Source organism: Ambystoma mexicanum, chromosome 7q (genome assembly GCF_040938575.1).
Source record: "Ambystoma mexicanum isolate Mex_15411 chromosome 7q, UKY_AmexF1_1, whole genome shotgun sequence".
NCBI lineage: Eukaryota > Metazoa > Chordata > Amphibia > Caudata > Ambystomatidae > Ambystoma > Ambystoma mexicanum.
The window spans coordinates 631,822,981-631,843,776 of NC_090941.1; the positions used below are offsets into that span (position 1 = coordinate 631,822,981).

At 45.6% G+C, this 20,796-nt stretch overlaps 1 protein-coding gene across 7 annotated transcripts in view; it reads right to left on the reverse strand.

Annotated features, from left to right (window-relative positions):
* The window catches only part of FRY (FRY microtubule binding protein), a 1,191,674-nt gene that overhangs the window by 489,586 nt on the left and 681,292 nt on the right, over positions 1-20,796 (reverse strand). For all 7 annotated transcript variants that reach the window (XM_069639765.1, XM_069639761.1, XM_069639760.1 and 4 more), the window contains exons 20-21: positions 12,354-12,440; positions 1,842-2,101 (exon numbers count right to left, since the gene is read on the reverse strand). In XM_069639765.1, the coding sequence (XP_069495866.1) occupies positions 1,842-2,101; positions 12,354-12,440 (347 nt within the window). The remainder of the gene's footprint in view (positions 1-1,841; positions 2,102-12,353; positions 12,441-20,796) is intronic.

Sequence of the window (20,796 nt, forward strand, 5' to 3'; positions counted from 1 at the left end):
CATCACATCACTTGACAAATGTTGAATAAAGTACATGTGCACAAGCACACAAACTAACATTAGACAGATCATTGAATATTATGAGAGTTTGGAAAAAAAATACTTAAGGTACGCAGCTGTGTTGAGGAATTTAGGAGCACTTTGGAATAATGAGATTACTCACTACTCTTTAATCTCTCCTGTTTGCCAAAGTAAAGATACTTCTATTCATAATTACTAGGTCAGGTAATTACCACTGTTCTCATAGTACACTCCACAACAACGACCTAGAAGGGTAATCACAGTGATTTTAATGACTAACTTGAAAAATACATTCCAGAGTCATGGGCGAGTTAAGGAATGGTTACTTGAAACTATTGGGGGAGAAAGAGTGGAGAGTGGCAAACTGGGTTCAGGATCCACAGATGCAGTTGAGCAGCACATGTAGCAAGGAAGCCAGTCCGGTTCCATGTCATTTAATCGCAGGACACCCACACCCCATTTTTCTAATCAAACCTAAAAAATGTGATGATTTTTTTTCGGTAACATTTCCGTGCAGAAAAACCCTGCAAATGTACATCTCGCGATGAAAGGACGTCATACCGCCAGTCCTTGTGGCTGAGTAAACAGGTTAATTCAGTGCTCCATGTTCCCTCAGCACAAGCTAGTGTCAGAGTCGCTACCTTGGGGGATAAGAGCTAAACATTGCAGAACGGAATCAAAGACAGCACATACAAGTCCGGAAAATGCTATTGCATTTACATTACATCTCCACCTCCCACTCACAGATGCACGAGCAGGTGCAACGAGAGGAGAAAAATGAACTCCAGTTCATAGTCATGAAGTTTACTTGGAGCTCCCTGCAACGTTTGCTCTTCCCTGACCACCACTTCAGTTTCTGGGCGAGGAATGGGTCAGAAGTGCTATACTGCTCTCCCTTGCTTGGGCATCATTAAGAGACTAATTACATCCTTCCTCTAAAGTGAAACTGCCTCTAGTGGTTCCTTGAACTAGCTGAGCCTCCCTGAACTTGGCCAGACCCTTTGCAACCACACAATGCTCTCTGACACTTAAAGAATCACTACTGTTAACCTGTTACATGACCACATTCTGAGCATTTTAATAATTTTGGTATGATTCTTGGTTGTCTCTGATCACAAAGGCTCTAAGCCAGTGTTGTAGTGGGGTCTGCGTGGGTAGGTAGGCAGCAATTACTTCTTGTAAGACATCCGACAAATGTATTACTCTTTAATTTAACCTACTGACTCCTTCCACAAGCAAATTCTCGTCACCCCAGTAGAAATAGCCATTCCTTATGGTTGAGAGTGTAGGTTTATTTAGTTTACCCCATACCCTCAATACCCCAGTGCGAGGGGAGCAGACAGACAATAAGAGAACTGAGGCAACCGCACAATTAACTTAATTAAGCAGGACAAAAAGTATGCAAAAAATAAAACATTCAATTTAAAGCCATTGTTTATTAAGTGTACATTTCTGATTTATGGAACAACATCCAAGCAGTCATCTGAAAGATCGAGTATGTAATGGGATAGTCTTTTTGGGGAGTAGTCCTGTAATTTAAGGGCGTCTTGATGTGAACGTAAGACTTGGACTCTGGACTAGGACAGATCTTATTAAATTGGATTCTTGAGTAACTCTTTACTCTGTTTACATTAGTTCAAATGTTTTTCCTACATTGCTATGCACTAAATGGAAGTGTTTTAATTGCCTTTAGTGAGGTGGGGCAGGGGTTGTATAGATGAACATGGAAGACGTCATTATCGTGAAAGCCAATGCATGACTCTGTAAATGCAAATGAGGAGAGAAACATCCAGGTGGTCAAACACAGAGAGGGCACTTACTTTGGATCCACAAGAGGCATCAGCAGCTGGAGTCTGGTGAATGCATACGGCCAGGCATAGCTAAGTGCAGTAGGGCAATGCTTTGGTAAATTTTCCTGCCGGAGGAAACTAAAGAGGCAGAGTATCCATGGGTCTTTCACAGACTGTGCAAATATCCACACATGGGAAGGACTTTTCACATCATAATGGCTGTTCACGAGGACGGCATTCCACTCCACCAACCACTGCAAATCCACATTGTGAGTGAAGGGCAACGTTGCCTGTGGAGAGAGCAGACATCAGTTTTTAATGCATGCATACATTTAAGGGGACAATTCTGGCCCAGCATTTAATGAAATATGTTGCGTGCAATTCTACTGTAAATACCAATACCTTGAGTGATGATGGATGCTAATGTGTAGGACAGTCATATTCTTACTTGGACATCTTTGTATTTAGTCACACCAACAATTCATATTTTTAATAAAAGCATTTTAAGATAAGGCACCATGCAACTTATATCAGATATAGCTACTTAAAATAAAAATAAATACCATGAGTACTCCATCAACGCAGATTCCTCACTCTGGCATTGCAACATGACCCCCCTGTTCCTGTCCTGCAACCACCAAGTCTCATTATACAATTAGCTCCAATTTCTGAAGTAATGGTTACGCACACTCCTCTGCCTTCATAACCGTTTAAGTCATGCAGCAAACTAGGCAATGCAAACATTTAGCTGTACTGAAGAAGCACACACTTCTTCTAGGTCATTTTTCCCCCCACGCCCCTATTCCCTCAAGTCACCCAAAAAGAGTGTGCCCCTTGTATAAGCTTTTCGAATGTCTCTTTCATTGCAGAATTCCCTCTTAAATGATCCATGTATTTGACAGCGCAGTACTCGTACCCGAAGGAGACTCCAATACAACACCAAAAAAGGACGGATAGTCATTTTTTATATTACGTACGTGGGCAGGAGGTGAGGGCGGGTCATTGAAGGGAATAGTTTCTTACCTGTAACTCCATTTCTCCAGCATTGGTATCTTTCATGGATTCACATGCTTAGGATATTCCCCGTCGTCAGACTGGGAACCCTCGGTACACATATATAGCCTTTTCCTATAGGAAAACTTCCGACACTTTTGTGTCCTATCTACGTCCTTTTAGGACCTGCCTACGCACGCTCCGTAGGCCGTCCCGGTATAAGAGGCCCGCCGCCGCGGCTCCCCTTCAGATTTCGGCCCCTCCAAAGTAGGCAGGGTTAAACTTATCAATCAAATACATTGCATTCCGGGGAGGTTGGCGGGCGCATGTGAATCCATGAAAGATACCAATGCTGGAGAAATGGAGTTACAGGTAAGAAACTATTCCCTTCTCCAGCATTGGATCTTTCATGGATTCACATGCTTAGAATAGATTGTATAGCAGTAACACTTGAGATGGCGGTGAGAATGTAATGTAATACCCTCACCATACTACACAATGCATATATACAGTAGGAATAAGATAACTCATATAACCTTACCCACATAAAGTATACTTTCATCAAAAAAGTAGAAAAACAGATTCTCCACAGCGTGGAGCTCACCTCATTGAAACAGATGGCGCAGGACAGCTCTTCCCATCTGTACTTCGTCCGCGTGCTGCCTTTCCAGGCAGTAATGGCGTGTAAACGTATGTGGGACAGACCATGCCGCCGCCTGGCAGATGTCTGTCAGAGGAATTCCTGCCCATAGAGCCGCGGAGGAGGCTGTCGATCTCGTGGAATGAGCTCTAGGGCGTGTTTGTAGAGGTCTCCCAGCCTTGGAGTGACTAAAAGTAATTGCCGAAGAGACCCAACGAGCCAGGCCTTGCTTGGAGATTGCCCTTCCTCTCGTCGACGGACCGTAGGCAATGAACAACTGTCTGGTAGTTCTGACATCTTGCGTCCTTTGCAGGTAAAATTTTAACGCCCTTTTGACGTCCAGAGTATGAAGGGCTTTTTCCGCCGTCGACGACGGGGACGCAAAGAACGTAGGAAGGACTAGGGTCGAGTGCTTGTGATAGACTGTCGGTACTTTCGGGATGAAAGTAGGGTTAGTTGATAAAATTACTTTGTCCTTAAAGAATCTCATATATGGAGGATCTATGACCAATGCCTGTAATTCCGACATTCTTCTAGCCGATGTAATGGCAATTAGGAAAGCCAGTTTCCAAGAAAGGAACTGCATGGATGAAGAGGACATTGGCTCAAATGGAGGCTTCATTAAGGCAGCCAACACCACATTTAAACTCCACGACGGTGGGAACCGTTTCGTAGGGGGGAAAGTTCTAAAGAGACCCCTCATGAAATGTTTCACCAGTCTGTCACTGAATAATGGTGAAGACTGTCTCCTCCTCGTAAACCTTGAAATGGCCGCCAAGTGCACTTTGATGGATGATGATGACAGCCCACTCTCAGCTAGGTGAAGAAGATACGGAAGAATTTGTTCAGGGGTTACTTCTAAAGGCTGAATTTCGTGCTGCGTTTGACACCACGTACAGAACCTTCGCCATTTGCATATGTATGATTTGTTAGTCGAAGGGGCCCTAGCCGCCTGCAGAATTCTCCGGCAATCCGACGAGACTTTCAAGCTGCCAAACTCTGAAAAGTCAGGAGCCATGCTGTTAAATTGAGGCTGTCCGGATTGTGGTGCCACACCGTTCCCTTGTCCCTGGACAGTAGGTTCGGCACTTTCTGGAGAGTTATAGGCTGTTCCAACGACAGATGTAGGAGGTCGGAAAACCATGGTTGTCTCGGCCAATACGGGACCACTAGAATGACCCGGCATTTGTACCTGCGAATCCCCTGGATTGTCCTCCGTATAAGGGGGAACGGAGGGAAAGCGTACAGGAATTTGTCCGTCCAAGGAAACGAGAACGCTTCCCCCAGGGATCCATTTTGAGGCCATCTGCTCGTGAACTGTTTGCATTTCCTGTTTTCTTTCGTTGCGAAGAGGTCGATTGAGGGGGTCCCCCACCTTTCGAAGATTATTTGTAGCTGACCGGTGTCCAGCTCCCACTCGTGTATTTGAGTCATTGTCCTGCTCAGGGAATCCGCTTGCAGATTCCTCACACCCGGGAGATGGTAAACCACTAAGGATATGTTGTGTTTCAACGCCCAGTGCCAGATCTTTTGAGCTTCCGCCGAAAGGGTCCTGGATCTGGTGCCGCCTTGCTTTATCAAGTAGAACATGGCTGTCGTGTTGTCTGTCAGCACTCTTACTTTTGATCCTTTGATATGTGGAAGGAATGATTTCAAGGCCCATCTCACTGCCCTCAGTTCCAGCACGTTGATGTGTAGGAGCGATTCGGTCGAAGACCATCTGCCCTGGGTTTGATGATCGTTCATGTGTGCTCCCCAGCCCGTCAGGGAGGCGTCCGTGATGATGGTGTTCTGAAATTCCGGCTCTTGTAGAGGAACTCCTCTGTCCAGGTTGTGAAAGATTTTCCACCATTGGAGGGATCTGATGACACCCTCGTTGTCGACGGTTATCCTGTCCGACCACCGGCCCGTGGCCTGCTTCCATCTGTCTGACAGGAACTCCTGTAGAGGCCTCATGAACAATCGGCAGTTTGCCACTAGGTGGATGTACGAAGCCATGGAACCCAGGATTGCCACATATTTTCTCACGGAAAATGTGCTCTGTAGGCGAAGTTGACTCGTCAGTTGTTCGATCTTCAATATTCTGTCTAGGGACGGTTTCACTATTCCCGAGTGGGTTTCGAATTGAGCTCCCAAGAACTTCAAGCTCTTTGAGGGCTTTAGAGAAGACTTTCCGAAGTTCACTGCGAACCCCAGTCGTTGCAGAAGTTGTAAGGTGGCATGTACGCTGTTGTTGGTCGACGCTGGGGAGGATCCCCTCACAAGCCAGTCGTCGAGGTACGGGTATACATGATGCCCTCCCTTTCGCAGCCAGGCTGCCACAGGTGCCAAACATTTTGTAAACGTTCTTGGGGAGGACTTTAGACCAAATGGGAGCACTGCAAATTGGTAGTGTGTCTGACCTACCATGAACCTCAGAAACCTCCTGTGTTTTTGACACACCGGAATGTGGAAGTACGCGTCCTGTAGATCTAGTGACGCCAAAAAATCGTCCCTTTGGACAGATCTGATCACCTCCTGCAGTGTAAGCATTTTGAATTTTTGACTCTGTAGGGTCTTGTTGAGGTCTCGCAGGTCGAGAATAGGGCGCCATTTTCCATTTGGCTTCTTTACCACAAAACACCGTGAGTATACCCCTAGGCCTTTCTGCGATGCAGGGACTAATTCGATGGCGCCTTTCTGTAACATGAGTGTTACTTCCTGCCTCAAGATGTTTAGATGTGGCTGGGATAGGTGTATTGGTGGACATTTTGGAGGTTTGCATTTGAATAGTAGGGAATGCCCGTACCTCACAGTGTCCAAAACCCACTGATCTGTTGTGATGGTCTCCCATTCCTCGATGCAGCTTGACACTCTTCCTCCCAGAACAGCACACTTCCCGTCATTGCTGGTCTTTCTGTTTGCTCGTCGACGACGAATAAGTTGGTCGTCTCTTGGAAGACTGGAAGTTTCTGCGCCGGCTTGAGGTCTGCGAGGCGCGTCTATATCCTTGGGAAGGATACGCTGATCTACCAAAAGATCTATCCCTGGTTGCCGAGAATCTTGCGTTTCCAGATGCTCCTCTAAAGGGACGAAAAGAACGAAAGGGCTTACCACTCTGGAGAGAACCCAACGAGCGTGCTGTATCTGAGTCCTCCTTCATGCCCTTCAAGGCCTCGTCCACCTTTTCTCCGAAAAGAAGATCACCTTCGAATGGCATGTCCAAAACTTTATACTGTACTTCGGGTCTGAAGTTGGTGCACTTAAGCCAAGCCTGGCGTCTTAGAACAACTCCGTTATTTATTTGTTTAAAACCCGAATCTGCCAGGTCCACCGCTATGTTAATAGCGTGATTCGATGCCTCTTCGCCTTCTCGAACCAGGGACATCGCCGTTCTTCTATGTTCGTCCGGGAGGTGGTCCAGGATAGGTGCCAGTCTGTGCCACATCTCCCTGTCATATCTGGCCACAATCGCCAGGGAGTTAGCTGCTTTCACCGTTGAGGCCCCCACAGAAAGAACCTTCTTACCAAACACGTCTTGGCGCCTCGCCTCATTATCTGGTGGGGTAGAGCATTTATGTTGGGCCTTTGCTTTTCTCATCGCCGCCGACGACACCACCGAGTCCGGAGTAGGTTGAGCCGAAAGACACTTCGGTGTAGAGTCTGGTGCTTTAAATTTCTTTTCAATGCGGCCTTTGACAGCCGGCTCAGAAAATGGGTGACGCATGGTTTGGACACCTTCTTTCCAGACATGGTCTAAAATGGGTATCGAGAATATTGAGCGTCTACTCTTGCCCATATGGTCAAACAGAAAACAGTCCTTTTTCTCCTCCTGTTGGACCAGGCCAAACTCCCTGCACGCTTTTTCCATCATAGAATGAAAGGAACCTATATCGTCCGGTGGTGACGGGTGAGTGGGACTCTTTGGTGTTTCCATTTCCACATCCGACACCCAGGATGGATCCCTAGATGGAGAGAGGGATATATCTGACGCTGACCCGTGGTCAGATAGGGAGTCCGAAAGCTCACCTTCCTCCTGGACTGCTGGAGTAGCTGGAACACCGATCGATTTGGTCGGGCGGTGTGAAGGGCCGGGCTCGTCGACGGGGGGTGTCGACGGTACAGGTGGAAGCCTTTCGTCCAGCGATTTCAGGAGCGAGTGTAAGGAGGACAGTACCTCCATGGACAGGGTCGCCTGAGAGCTTGGAGGTTGGGTAAACACCTGAGAGCAGGTTGCTCCTGATGGAAACCTGGGTCGTAGACCGAGGTCCTCCGGGCTCACAATTCTGAAGCCGTCGTCTTCTTTCGAGGCAATTGACGCTGCCTGTTCCTGTAGCAATGTGTCAGGCAACCCCATATCAAACACCTCCGGTCTCCAGGCCAGAACTTCCGTCGACGAGGACATCGTCGCCGAGGTCGTCGCTGGGTTGATGACGGGTGAAATCGACTGCGTCAGCGGCAGTGAAGACACCGACTGGTTCGTCGTCGTCGACGTTGGGCCTGCAGGTGGTTTAGGCGGTCCCGCCTTCACAGCGCTCTCCCTGCGTTTATCCGAATCTCTACTCGTGGCTGATCTGTGTTGATCGCCCGAGGAGGATTTAGGCCTCTCCTTTCCTTTCTTCGACGAAGTGGACGAAGATGTCTTTCTTGCAGAGTCTTTAGAAGAGTCCCTAGAAGAGTGACTTCGTGGAACGTCCTTTTCCACAGGTCGTGATTTCTTAGCCGGGGGTTCCGACGAGGTTGAGCGTCGAGGGGCTCCTGATGGTTTCGCCGAGGCCACACTGCGCACCGAGCCCACCTCTGACTGAGGGTACGCTCCTGCACCGTCATTTAACCAGGATACCAGCCGGCGGTTTCGATCCTTTAGGGTTTTCTGGGAAAAACCTTTACATATTTCACACTGGTCTGCCGAGTGGTGAGGATGGAGGCAATAAATACAGTCTAAATGGCCGTCCCCCTCATAAACCTTCTTCAATCCGCACGTGGCACACGGGCGAAAAAGAGGTTTACCCGACATTCCGATAAAATTAACAATTCGAAAAATCTAGCAGTAGAGACGACGCGAGGAGAACCCACTATCTTTGGAGACGGTTGAAATCTGAAGGGGAGCCGCGGGGGCGGGCCTCTTATACTGGGACGGCCTACGGAGCGTGCGTAGGCAGGTCCTAAAAGGACGTAGATAGGACACAAAAGTGTCAGAAGTTTTCCTATAGGAAAAGGCTATATATGTGTACCGAGGGTTCCCAGTCTGACGACGGGGAATATTCTAAGCATGTGAATCCATGAAAGATCCAATGCTGGAGAAGGACACGATCCAAAAGGAAACGACAAGTATGCAAAATAATCATCAAATGCAAATCAAACAAATACATTGTTTTAACTCCTTTGATGAACTCGCCTGCCTGGTTCTAAGCACCACCAGGTGGGAGATTGGACCGGTTGCCACCCTGGGCCCCTGTCAGGAAAAATTACTGGAAGGACCTCCGGCCACCCTCTCTTGGTCCAGATGCAGGGCAACGGACACGTGCAGAGCTCTAGGGCATGACAGTCTTAACAGCCTTTACCCTCCCCCGTCTTCTAGTAAGGCCACATGGATAGCTGTAGTGAGCCCCCTCTCCAACAGAGACCCTAAAGTGTTCTCTTGGCAGACCCAAAACCCAGAAGGAGTAAAACAAGCATTCCAAGGCAGGTTTCATTCACAACCCAGTAATATAATTTGTTCCAACTCTGTTTCACTTAAACTGAGGATTTCAGAGAACTTATTTTATAACCCCAACAAGACACCCCGAGAGCAATAGAGGCCTGCACTTCAGCCAATCTTACAAGTTCAATGACCCACTCTGCCCCACTGCTTGCCGAGTCAAATATGAGTTCTTTGTTCCATGGCAGAGATTTCCTCTGCTGAGGATACAGTGTATTAAAGGCAACAGAAGTCAGCAGTTTCTGTACATTTAGAAGGATTTATCTTGACAAGAGTTTCCATCACATGATATGGGAAGGAGAGCACTATAAAACCCAGGGAGTTCAGTCAACTAGTGTGGGTTGAAGGAACAGGAGCATCAAGTCCAGCTATTGCTGGAGACAAGAGACTGTTTGAAAAAGCAGAGCCCTGACAGAGGGAGAAGGTTGGAAAGATGGCAGCAGTGGAAAGGAGTTGACAACAGCAGGTGAAGTAGGTGGTTGTCAGGAAGAGGTGGTGAAACAAAAGGGACAGGAGGAAGTGAGAACATCAGGGGTCAGAACTGAGACAGGAGGGAAGAATATCAGGTGGCAAAAGTGATACCAGAGGAGCACAGGTAGAAACAGGTGTTGAAGGTGCGATAGCGACTATAAGTGGGAACATCAAGTAGAGAAGGCAGTGGCTTAGATAAAGTGCCATGAGGAGAAGACAGTTTGGTGGTGGTAACATCAGATGGTTAAGAAAGTACAAGCCAGATGCTGAGATTGCGAGGAGAAAAAGATGGTTTAACATCAGAAGGTGGAAGTGAAGCAGAGGCTGGAACACCAGCGAGGTGCAACTGAGGAGAAGTGGAGAATAGCCTTTGGCAGGTCAGAAGAAGGACACAGACTCTTGTTACATTTCCTAATGAGTATTTTTTTTTTTTTTTTAAACTTCTTTTTATTATTAGGCAGCATGGCAGCATAACAACAGGCGAACAGCGCCCAGCAAATATAGATTAGCATTACAGTTCATGATATGGTCACATAAAGATTACATACAATATGATACGGGCACAGAGATTCAATCCACATATGAGGGAAAGTAGTTAAACCAAACGATACGGGAGGAGCTAATGAGTATTTATTAAAGAAAAGGTTAACGCCTATCTCTCCCTACTTCCTACCTAACAAACTAACAAAGGCGCTCATCAGTCGTCAGTGAAGGTCTTAAAAGAATCTGTCCTCTGTCCCAAACTAACCTTAACTGACCCTACCACTTTCTTAACAAAGGACAGGACAATGGCTCTGTTCTCTGGGGTTTTTGCACCTCGCAAAGTTCTATCCAATAAATGATCTTCAAATAGTCCTTCGGATGTCTTGAATCAGTTCACGCTGTTCTTTTAACACTTCATTACACTTTTGGTTATTCTCAACATGTGTTACACTTAGTTTTATACGGATATCTTTTCTCGTGTCAGTGTTTATTTGTTGATTACTTTCTGTCTTAGTTCCATTTCCAAAAGTTATTCTTCCTTTTCCCAGTGTAGGGTTATCCAACCTTTCTGTCTCTTCTATTTGATTCACGATTTGTAGTCTCTATTTGGTATATATCTTTTAAGATATAACATTCTTTCGCCTTACTCTCAGGACTTTCTCTCACAAGCTCCCTCTCTTGGATAATGATGCTTCTCTTGCTTTGACTGCGATGAGTAGGATTACGCTTATAATGATTCTTCTTCAAGTTTTTATCTTTTTGCAATACACTCTCAATGTCTTTACTGAGACGAGTAGGAATAGTTTCATAATGATTCCCTGTTAATTCTCTTATTCTCATTATTGTATTCTCGTTAGCTTGACTGTGACGAGTAGGAGTACTCTGGTAACAACCTTCTTTTACGTCTCTTATTCTCCAGACTAATTCCTGGTTGTCTTGCCTGGCCCAAATATGAATATCCTTATAATGATTCTCATTCACTTCTCTCACTGGTATATTTTCATTATATTGACTGGGACGAGTATGAAAGTTCATATCGTAATTTTCTGTTTCCTCTCCGGGAGAACGTCACTGTTTGCGTTTCATTCGGCATGGCTTTCCTTGCTCGCACGTCTGAATGCTTTTCCTCTTCCGATCTCTCATTCTTCGTAATCTCCTTCTGGATTGCTGGTCAGTATCCCACGTACTTGTTTGTTGTGCGGTCTCGGCATGATTACTAGGACCTCTGGTCCACCACTGGCTCACCGTGGCCACGTCACAGCTTGCCATCTCTTTTTTTAATTTCTCTCTCTCTCTCTCTCTCTCTCTCTCTCTCTCTCTCTCTTTCTCTTTCTCTCTCTCTCTCTCTCTCTCTCTCTCTCTCTCCCTTCATTCTGGCTCACCAGCCAGTTTGCCACTGGCAGGCTTCTTGGAGTTACCATACTCCTCCCCTTGCATAGGTGACATAGCCGTGGTCATTCCCCAGTGTGCCTTTAGGAAGTTCCTGGCAGGAACTGGAGTCCTTGTACTCACAGGGGGAGTCTCTCACAGTGAGGTCCTGCTTGCCTCGACCCCTATGGAGGGTATTCCAGAGCAGGCCCACCTCCCTAGCCTCACAGGGGATGGGCTTCCCCTTGGAGAAAAGAGACTAATTTTTGTGATTCGTCACACGCCCCTTCTGCAATGTTCATGTGGGTGAGTTTGGCCCTGTACAGGAGCAGAAAGTGAGAGGAGGAGCTGGAGTCGGCCACCACACCCAGACAAAGGGGTGATGAAACAATCTTTGAAACTGTAAGGACTGAGACAGACATCCAGGGGGTCAGATGAGCATGAGACTCCAGGGTATAAGGGTATCATTGTGGGGCAGAGAGACCAATTTAGCCAAAGAAAAGAAACACCCTGACCTTTCCTTTGCCTGGAACATCTCTTTTCTTTTAAATTGGCCTTCCTGTAATCATTTCTCCCAAATAAAGAGCGTTTTATTCAATATATGTTCCTGGTCCCAGGCAACCCTATGACGCTGCACACAGGGGGGTGGGGGAGCGGAACTCTTTATAGGGGAAAATCAAACTTCACTTACAGTACTTAAAAAGGAGCTGGTACACTAAAAATGTATCATTTTATAGTTCACTTGTGGGCCTCCACAAGCTCACAAACCATTATTGCGGACTGGTGGTTTTTGACTGCTGAACCCCAAGTGGGGAAACATATACTAATACATAACAGACTATCATTTCTTCTATAATATAGCATGACATGAAGTCTAATACCTTTGAATTCGAAAAAGTTTACTTACTGAATCGGAAACTGCAACATGGGCAAAACTTTCAAGGATGGAGGAGCTCAACTGATCAAGGACATCAATCATAGGCCGGTCATCATCCTGCAATAGATAATGTCACAAGTCAAATAATAAAACAGGAGTCAACATTTAATCTTCTGAAAGTTCTACTGAAGATACACTGCGGTCTTCGAACCAATTTATAAATGATTCTGATGTAGTCTATTTCGCAGTTTATGTTGCACATTTGTTCCATTACATCATGAGCTACATTTTAGAATCCTGATCCCGTTTCTGAAAAGCCCTTCTGTTTACTGTGATCATTTGACACCAAATAGCAATAGATCTCATCAAGAATTGTGATTTCTGGTCAAGCTAATGGATAAAGAAACCGTAGGGCCAGATACAGGAAGCCTTTGTAATGAATGAAAGACGCTGTTGGGAAAGGAGTAACTTGTACCTTGCTTCAAAGTAGATCCCAATCTCTTCATTGCTGTTGAGATGAGGATACAGTTGAGCTGTGAGCCTGCAGAAAACAGTGGAGTATCTTTCCATTGTAAGGAAAGCTTTGCCACAACTTACTTTGTATGGCACAGTAGCAAGGTAAATTTGCTGCAATCTTCAGGGCCTTGCTTGGTGCACAGTCCTGTTAGATAGGTTGAAAAGAACCAGTTTGATGTTGCATGGTGACATTATGTCTTAACTAGTTAACACCATTTCGGTTTAAAGCCTGTATAGCTGAGCTCCCAAGTGATCTGTTGGCCAATGATGCATTGCCCCAATAAATGATCGAAACTGGCACCCAGTGCTGGATTACACCAATGACAATGTTCTCTCCTAATCCGCATTGAGTCTGCTGAAGCTGATGGACACTTGTGCATGTCTTCTTAAAGAAAAATAAATTAACTATGACAACTTGGAAGACAAAAGCCATAGTGTTTGGGAGGGACAATGGTAAAACTAAGACGACACCTAAACTCCATCAACATTGAGACCGCAAAAAAGTTCACATCCATGAGGATGACTTTTGCACCCATCAATTATCCGAACCATCATGTAAAGCTGCAATGCTACAAAGCACACCCCCGTTCACAGATTCCCTCTAAATTTAACAGATTACTTAGTGGCTACTTAGTAATTCCATTACCTAGCGTCTTGTTTAGATTGGAGCTAGAGGTAGTATTTGTGTCCATCTTTATTTCATGCTTTTTACTTTGAAAGTGCGGTATGTCACATCCAAAGGCCTAATCTCTTGCTTTCTCCTGTCTGATCTGTGACATCACTCACTGTGATCAGTTTCATTGGCCAGCTGAGGTGTCGGTGGTGCATCATAGGGGAGCACAGTGCTTTTCACTGCCTCTGCTGTGCAACCTGTGAGAGTTTAGGAGATTAACATGTATGGAACCTACAGGAAGCTATAGGTACCTAAAATACTTTGACGGGTGATCTGGCAGGATAAGGTTTTTCTTTGAGAAAAGAGTCAGCAAAGGCAGAATATCCTCGGGAAAGGAGTTTTCTATTGCTAAACTCCAGGGCTCCCCCTCCTTAGGCAGGAGGATGGAACCTGCCTTAACAACTGCAGATGCTTTACACAGCTGGTACTTGACTGGGTGCCTGGCAGTCACACGCCAGAATGGCCCTTCAGAAGGGCACGGGGTTGGGGGGTGGAATGCCTCTATACGACAGTAAGCATTGCCCCATGTGAACTTTGGGCACTGACAGGGAGCTTTCACTCTTCCCGACTGATAGATGGTAGTGCGATTATGGAATGGAGGAAATGAAGAGATGTTTATTTTATTAAGCAGATTTTACTGTGTGGCTACAGTGAGACCCCCCCCCCCCAGTGTTGACGCGGATGACCATACAGTTGGTAGGGCTGAGTGTCGAGCAGCATGCAGGTTTCTCTTTCCATGCCGCTCGATATATAGGATTCAGAAGCACTTGTTAAGAGGTTTGCTGTACTGACAGTAAGGTCTGATCCCTGGTCACTGTTCACCTTAACTGCCTCTCAGAAGAGCTACACCAGTTCTGAGGCATGAAGGGGCAGTGTGCCTTTTCCGGCATGCAGTGAAGTTCTTTTGGAAGTGTTCTTTGGGTACTCTGCAGCAGGAAGTGAGCAACATCAGGTATAATAGTGTCAGAATGCCCCATAGGCATGTGGTCGTGTTTCGTGGCATTGGGTGTGCCACAGTAGCGTTCTAGAGCTCTGGGTGGAGAGCAATACTATCGATGTACTTGTGGCAATATTCCCCATTGGAGTGTGAGCCGTGCACATCATGCAGACCCCTCTGTCAGCAGGTAGAGTACCCCTTTGGCAGGTGGGTGGATTGCCTGCAGCCCCCCACGTTAGCAGGTAGAGTACCCCTTTGGGAGGTGGGTGGATTGCCTGCAGCCCCCTCTGTCAGCAGGTAGAGTACCCCTTTGGGAGGTGGTTTGATTGCCTGCAGCCCCCTCCGTCAGCAGGTAGAGTACCCCTTTGGGAGGTGGGTGGATTGCCTGCAGCCCCCTCTGTCAGCAGGTAGAGTACCCCTTTGGGAGGTGGGTGGATTGCCTGCAGTCCCCTACGTCAGCAGGTAGAGTACCCCTTTGGGAGGCGGGTGGATTGCCTGCAGCCCCCTCTGTCAGCAGGTAGAGTACCCCTTTGGGAGGTGGTTTGATTGCCTGCAGCCCCCTCCGTCAGCAGGTAGAGTACCCCTTTGGGAGGCGGGTGGATTGCCTGCAGCCCCCTCTGTCAGCAGGTAGAGTACCCCTTTGGGAGATGGGTGGATTGCCTGCAGTCCCCTCTGTCAGCAGGTAGAGTACCCCTTTGGGAGGCGGGTGGATTGCCTGCAGTCCCCTACGTCAGCAGGTAGAGTACCCCTGTTGCCTGGTTTCTAGGAGGAGTTTGGACAGAGAGAGGATCAAGGAGGAGACCGCCTCTTCCTGCACTCAGCGTAAGGCTTGCAATGCAGTCTTGCTGCGTTGGATCATGCAGAATCCGTCATTTCTGCCACAGAAGAACGGCTTCACTTTGGAGATGAATTATGGGGTCAGCGTGACATATTGGTTCAGATCCATGTACATAGTTGGCGCACAATAATTCTGTATTCTACCTGTCTCCACCTGAACCACAAACCCCCTAAAAACATACATATTTTTAAAGTTCTGGATTTTAAAGCATGCGTTGTTTTTTTACCTGGGTTTTCATAAATTAGTCTGCACACTTGCATACAAAGAATGTTCACATGTATAATGAAGGCTCCTGGTGGCCTTCCATGAACCCTGCAAGGCAGAGGCGTAATGCTACGTTTTTTGTGTCATTTTCTGCACTCGTATCACACGATTATGACGCCACATAACCCATAGCTGCTCAGCACTCTGCTAAGTCTGCTGCGCCGATTCTGAACCACTTACCATAGCCCATTCTCAAAACTGCTTTTTTGTATAGGAAGAAAGCTCCAGTGCTTTCCTTCTAAATCTAAACAGTAAAAAAAAGAAAAACAAATAATGTTTGGACCAGTTTGTAATGTTCACCTCCAGATCGGAGGTTGACGTGAAAAATAGGCAGGGTCGGCCATGAATACCACTGACAGCATTCCAGTAGAATGCCGCTTTTTGTATTCGGTCCAACCACGAACTGGGTGGATGGTAAAATACTGTTACTACCAAACTCTCAATGTGGCCCTAAGTCACTAGTTACAGTGAGGAGTTTCCCAAAACTGAAAAAGAAAAATTGAAGAGTAAAAAAGGGAATGGTCTGCTTATTGCTTGTTCCAGACACAAATCCATTCCATTTTATCAATGCCATCTGCATATCTGGTCGCTATTACATTTGAATGGCCACAATCAACTGGACTTGAACCCCACATACAACTTCCAGGTTATAGTCTTTCTTTCTTCGCGCTTTCATGGCATCTTCATGCTGAATTCATTGTATTTTGGTCTATGACTGTGTGCACTGTGTGAGAGGAGTTTGAGGCTTGTGGGAGACACTGAGGTAGGCTTTTTTGAGAATCGACCAGGGATTCAGGGTCCTGTCCCGATCACACCAGACAAATACCCTCCAATGCCCAGACAGGCTTTGCCTCGATGGGCAAATGTCCAAGATGGCCACTGAGCAACTAAGAATCATGTTAAACACGGCGCTCCGCCAGTCAACATATGTCCTGAGGTTGTTGAAAGGGGTGCCTGGGGTCTTCCTATCTCAAGCAGCTGCTCTTCTGAAGAAAACGTTTTGGCCTCCTATAATGATTTAGCAATGAGTGGAGTCTCTAGACTTCCCCCTGCCCACACCTGCCAATTCCTAGGTCCTTGTGGCACATAGAGTAACATGTATCTAACCGAGATAGAAAGACAAGAAACAGAGAAAAAGTGATAGAGAGGGGGGTGAGATGGAGAAGAGGGGGGATAGATAGAGAAGTGGTAGTGGGGGAAGAGGAAAGAAACTTAGACAAAGCGAGAAAGTTCAAACCTGTGCACCCCAACACCTTTTGCCCCAGCCCTCCCCTTGTATTTCCCTCACCTCCATCCTCACCTCTTTCCCTTCCTCCATTGTCACTTTTCATTCCACCTTTACTTTCCTTCCTATACCAACTTTATATTACGCCAGTGGGACAATTTGTCAGAACGGGGTCAAGAAATGAGAGTTCTCATTCTTTTTACAAATTTACGTCTACAAGTCGATCATAGCAGGTGGATTAATCATGAAGTTGGCTAAGCCATGGTACATGCCACTAGCATAATCAGCATGGGACAAGACCAAAGGCATAGGTGCTTGAACTCCATGAGGGGAGGCAGTGTATGCCTTTAGTTTTACTTCACAAGAACCTTTTTTGACCCCTGCACCCGCTTCAGGTTCCACAGACAGATAATCATCAAAGACAACTCCCAGAGGAGGGGACATATTTTTTCAGGAAGTATTTGCGAAGGCTGCTTCGACCCGGAAGTGTGGCTGTTGGGCTGGGAGCCCTCGAACTTTTGGAAACTGGTGATTCTAGCGGTTGGACTCCTGAAGCTTCACGGCGTCGGCAAGAGGAAGCTTGCACTGCCGCGAAACGAGTGACTGGAACTCACTTAGGTGACTGCTGCTAACTTGCAAAACCGTTGGTTTTGCTGCGAGTTTTGCTGTGTCCCGCTGAACTACGAGGGTGTAATCAATTCCCTATTCTCTCTCCATTCTCTTAGCCCCTCCTTGATTGCCCCGCCTCCTGTCAGCCCTCCTCCCACAGCCTCTTCCTCAAAAGCACTGGTGCACGCGCATCTCGCGCGCATCCGAAGTGCTCCGGAAGTGTGGCTGTTGGGCTGTTCGGCGGAGCGGCGGAAGTAAGGAGCCCCCTTTCTTTCCCATTTAATAAATAAAACCCGTGTGCATTCTGATGCGGGCTCACCAACATCTTTACATTAAAGTACATGACTAATTTGTGAGGTTGCTAAAAGTTGCTAAAAGTATTGCCTTTCAATTTTATGGTCATCGTATACATGTCCTGTTTGCATATAAGTAATACATCAGTATTTTTATGCTTGCTTAGAAATGGTGAATGGTTTAAGAAGTGGTAGGAAATTGAACGACCTTCAATCCAGAGCAATGTCCAGCAATACTGAGACCAAGTCTGCACTATCTGTTGTACCATTACTTGCGACCCCCACCACGCCTTCAATGGTTACGAGACAGGATGTTGAAGAACAGATAGGTGTTACCTCAGCTATTCCATCTTTAGATATAAGACCGGGGATCCTGGAAGAAATGGGTATTAATTCTAAATGTCACATGCCCATCCCGACACACCGTCCCAATCAAGTCAGTACCTCAACAAACAAGAAATTCAAGCTAAAGGACCTAAATAATAGTGACCAAATGGGCACCTTACAATCAACTCTGTCACAAACTTGCGAAAATAATATGCATAGTCATGTTAATGCAATTATTAATGAAGATATAGTTGATTGCTCATTGATGGGCCCAATAATTGAGGCAGAACTAGGTAAACGTATACGACTCTCACTTGGCCCTTCCACGCCAGCCAACCAACGAGTGGTTGGACGGGAGGACGTATTTATGTTGACCACTTCTGCCAAAAAAAAAGAAAAAAAAAAAAACATTAATAATAGTCTACCAAATTATAATTGTGAAGTTTTGGATGTTGAAAAGTCCAAATTGGTATGGGAAACTGATTATATCTCAGATGCATCACTCATCAAACCCATGGTAAGTTCTCCAAATACAATGAGTGCTCAAATTGCACTCAATGAACGTATGATCATAGACATTCAAGAATTCCAATCAAGCATGAATGATAGAGATAAGGAAATCTCTGACAACGAGGCTCGCCCAGAGAATATTACTCTAAATGTTCCATCACTAAGTCCTGATTTCCCGGTATTGGCGAGAATTTTAGATCTACTTGACAAAGGGCATGAGCGTTCGCATTATGAGATAGGCATCATGAGAGCAGCAATTGAAGAACTCACTAACAAAACTAACAGAATTGAGGGTCTCCTGTTTGCATGTGATGCTATAGCCACCCTATCAGAAAGACATAATACTAGGAAGATCATGATTGATAGTGCTAACCAATTTGACGGGATCTATGGTATTCCACAAAAACAAATACGATCCTTTGCCAGTGTGGTGACTCCAACTACACAACACTCCACTCACACACAGACTGATGGGAATGATGAAGAGATATCTAAAGTACTAAACTCTGTTCAAAGGATTGAATGTCATCTGGAGCAATTGAAGGTTAATTCTAACCTTATATCTTCATCAAGACAGATCTCTATCTGTGCAGAGGAGGAGAGTGACAATGTTATCGAACTAAATAGTCCCTCCCCTCTGACTGACCTGATTAGTCCCTCTCCTTTGACTGATCTGATTGATCTTTCCGAAGAGTGTTTAGACAATAACTCGTCTATTCAAACCATTATAAAAGAAAATGATGCCCTACCTAAGCATAAGATCGTTTTAACCCGCAAAGAAAAGCGATCAGCTGGGAGGGCAATGAAAAGGAGGGCCAAAGCATTGGCACTGACAAAAAAACATGCAAGGGCAGCGTCAATTTCGCCTGATCTACTAGAGAACGAGGTGATTATTGACCTCTCTCAGTTGGATGACGAATCAAAGACTCTATTGGATCTAAACCGTCCTAACACTAACCAGGAATTGAATAAGATAACCAATGAAATAGGGCCCAAAAAGAATGATAGTAAGACTATCAATGGAAAAGGAGGGAAAAAGGCCTGCATAAATTTAACATCTAATAATACGATCCAACCCGATACTCTGGCTAAGGGGTCGCAGCTGTCCCTTTCTCAGTTTTACCCTATTTCTCATAAACAAACTTCCTACAATAAAAGTAAAAAGTCTACACAACAAACAAGTGAAACTGAATTGAAGACAGTGGAAGCAGATACAATCACTATATCTCTAGATGATGAGCCATGGATGATGGGTGTGTTGGGAAATGATCCAGCAAAATCAAAACGGCCAATGCATAATATGAATGCACTACCCATCATCAATGAGGTATCATCTATTAATACTGTGAAACATAATGTTCATGTCTCCGGATCATCTACAAATATACAGGTCCCGCCAATAGATGATGTAACAACTGACTTAAATGACAAACAAAATGACATCAGTCATAACTTTGATTTCATTAAAGATCCACCCTTTATATTGGGTTGGGAAAACGATTCAAAAATAAATACCAGACCTAACTTGAATCGCTCTTTTCTTTTGAAAGCCTTCCACACTATCCCTTGTCTGAGAACAATTTGTTCAGGGGATATTGACTGGGTTAGATTGCCTACTATCCAGAATGATAGAATGACCTGCGGTTTCTATTCTAGGCTGATTATGAAGCTAGTCTGGGAGCAAAGAGAAAATTTTGCATATGTAGGTTTAACTCCCTTCCTTCTACATTCTGAATCAGAGGCAAAAAGCTTTCTGGAAAAACCGGTCGCCATCATTACAATAAATCAAAACATGGAGCAGAAACAATCAGCGTACATTAATGAAGAGTTGGTAAAACAGATATTGGCTATGGCTGCAACCCTGTCGGGGTACAATAACCAGAGTACAATGATGACTGCACCCGCTCTGGCTGCACCTTCCTAGTTCTACGCAGCATGACCAACCATTTGTATGCTTTTCCTGGAATAGTTGTGGATTAGCCAACTTTTATAGATGGTGGGGTACAGTGGATGCTAAAGCTTATCCTGCTGTTATACTACTCCAGGAAACTATGCATGTGAACCATTTTAATCTGCAAGGATATGACTGCTATACTCACCCTGCGATAAGAGGGGAGAAGGGCCGACCATCAGGAGGGCTGGCAATCCTTGTCCACAATGCTTGTAGATTTATTACGAAATGTACATACAGGGATGACTCTGTATTAGCTGTTGAATTAACTCTAGACACACTAAGCAAAAATTCTCTTCTAATTATGTGTCTATACTGGAATAGGAGCAA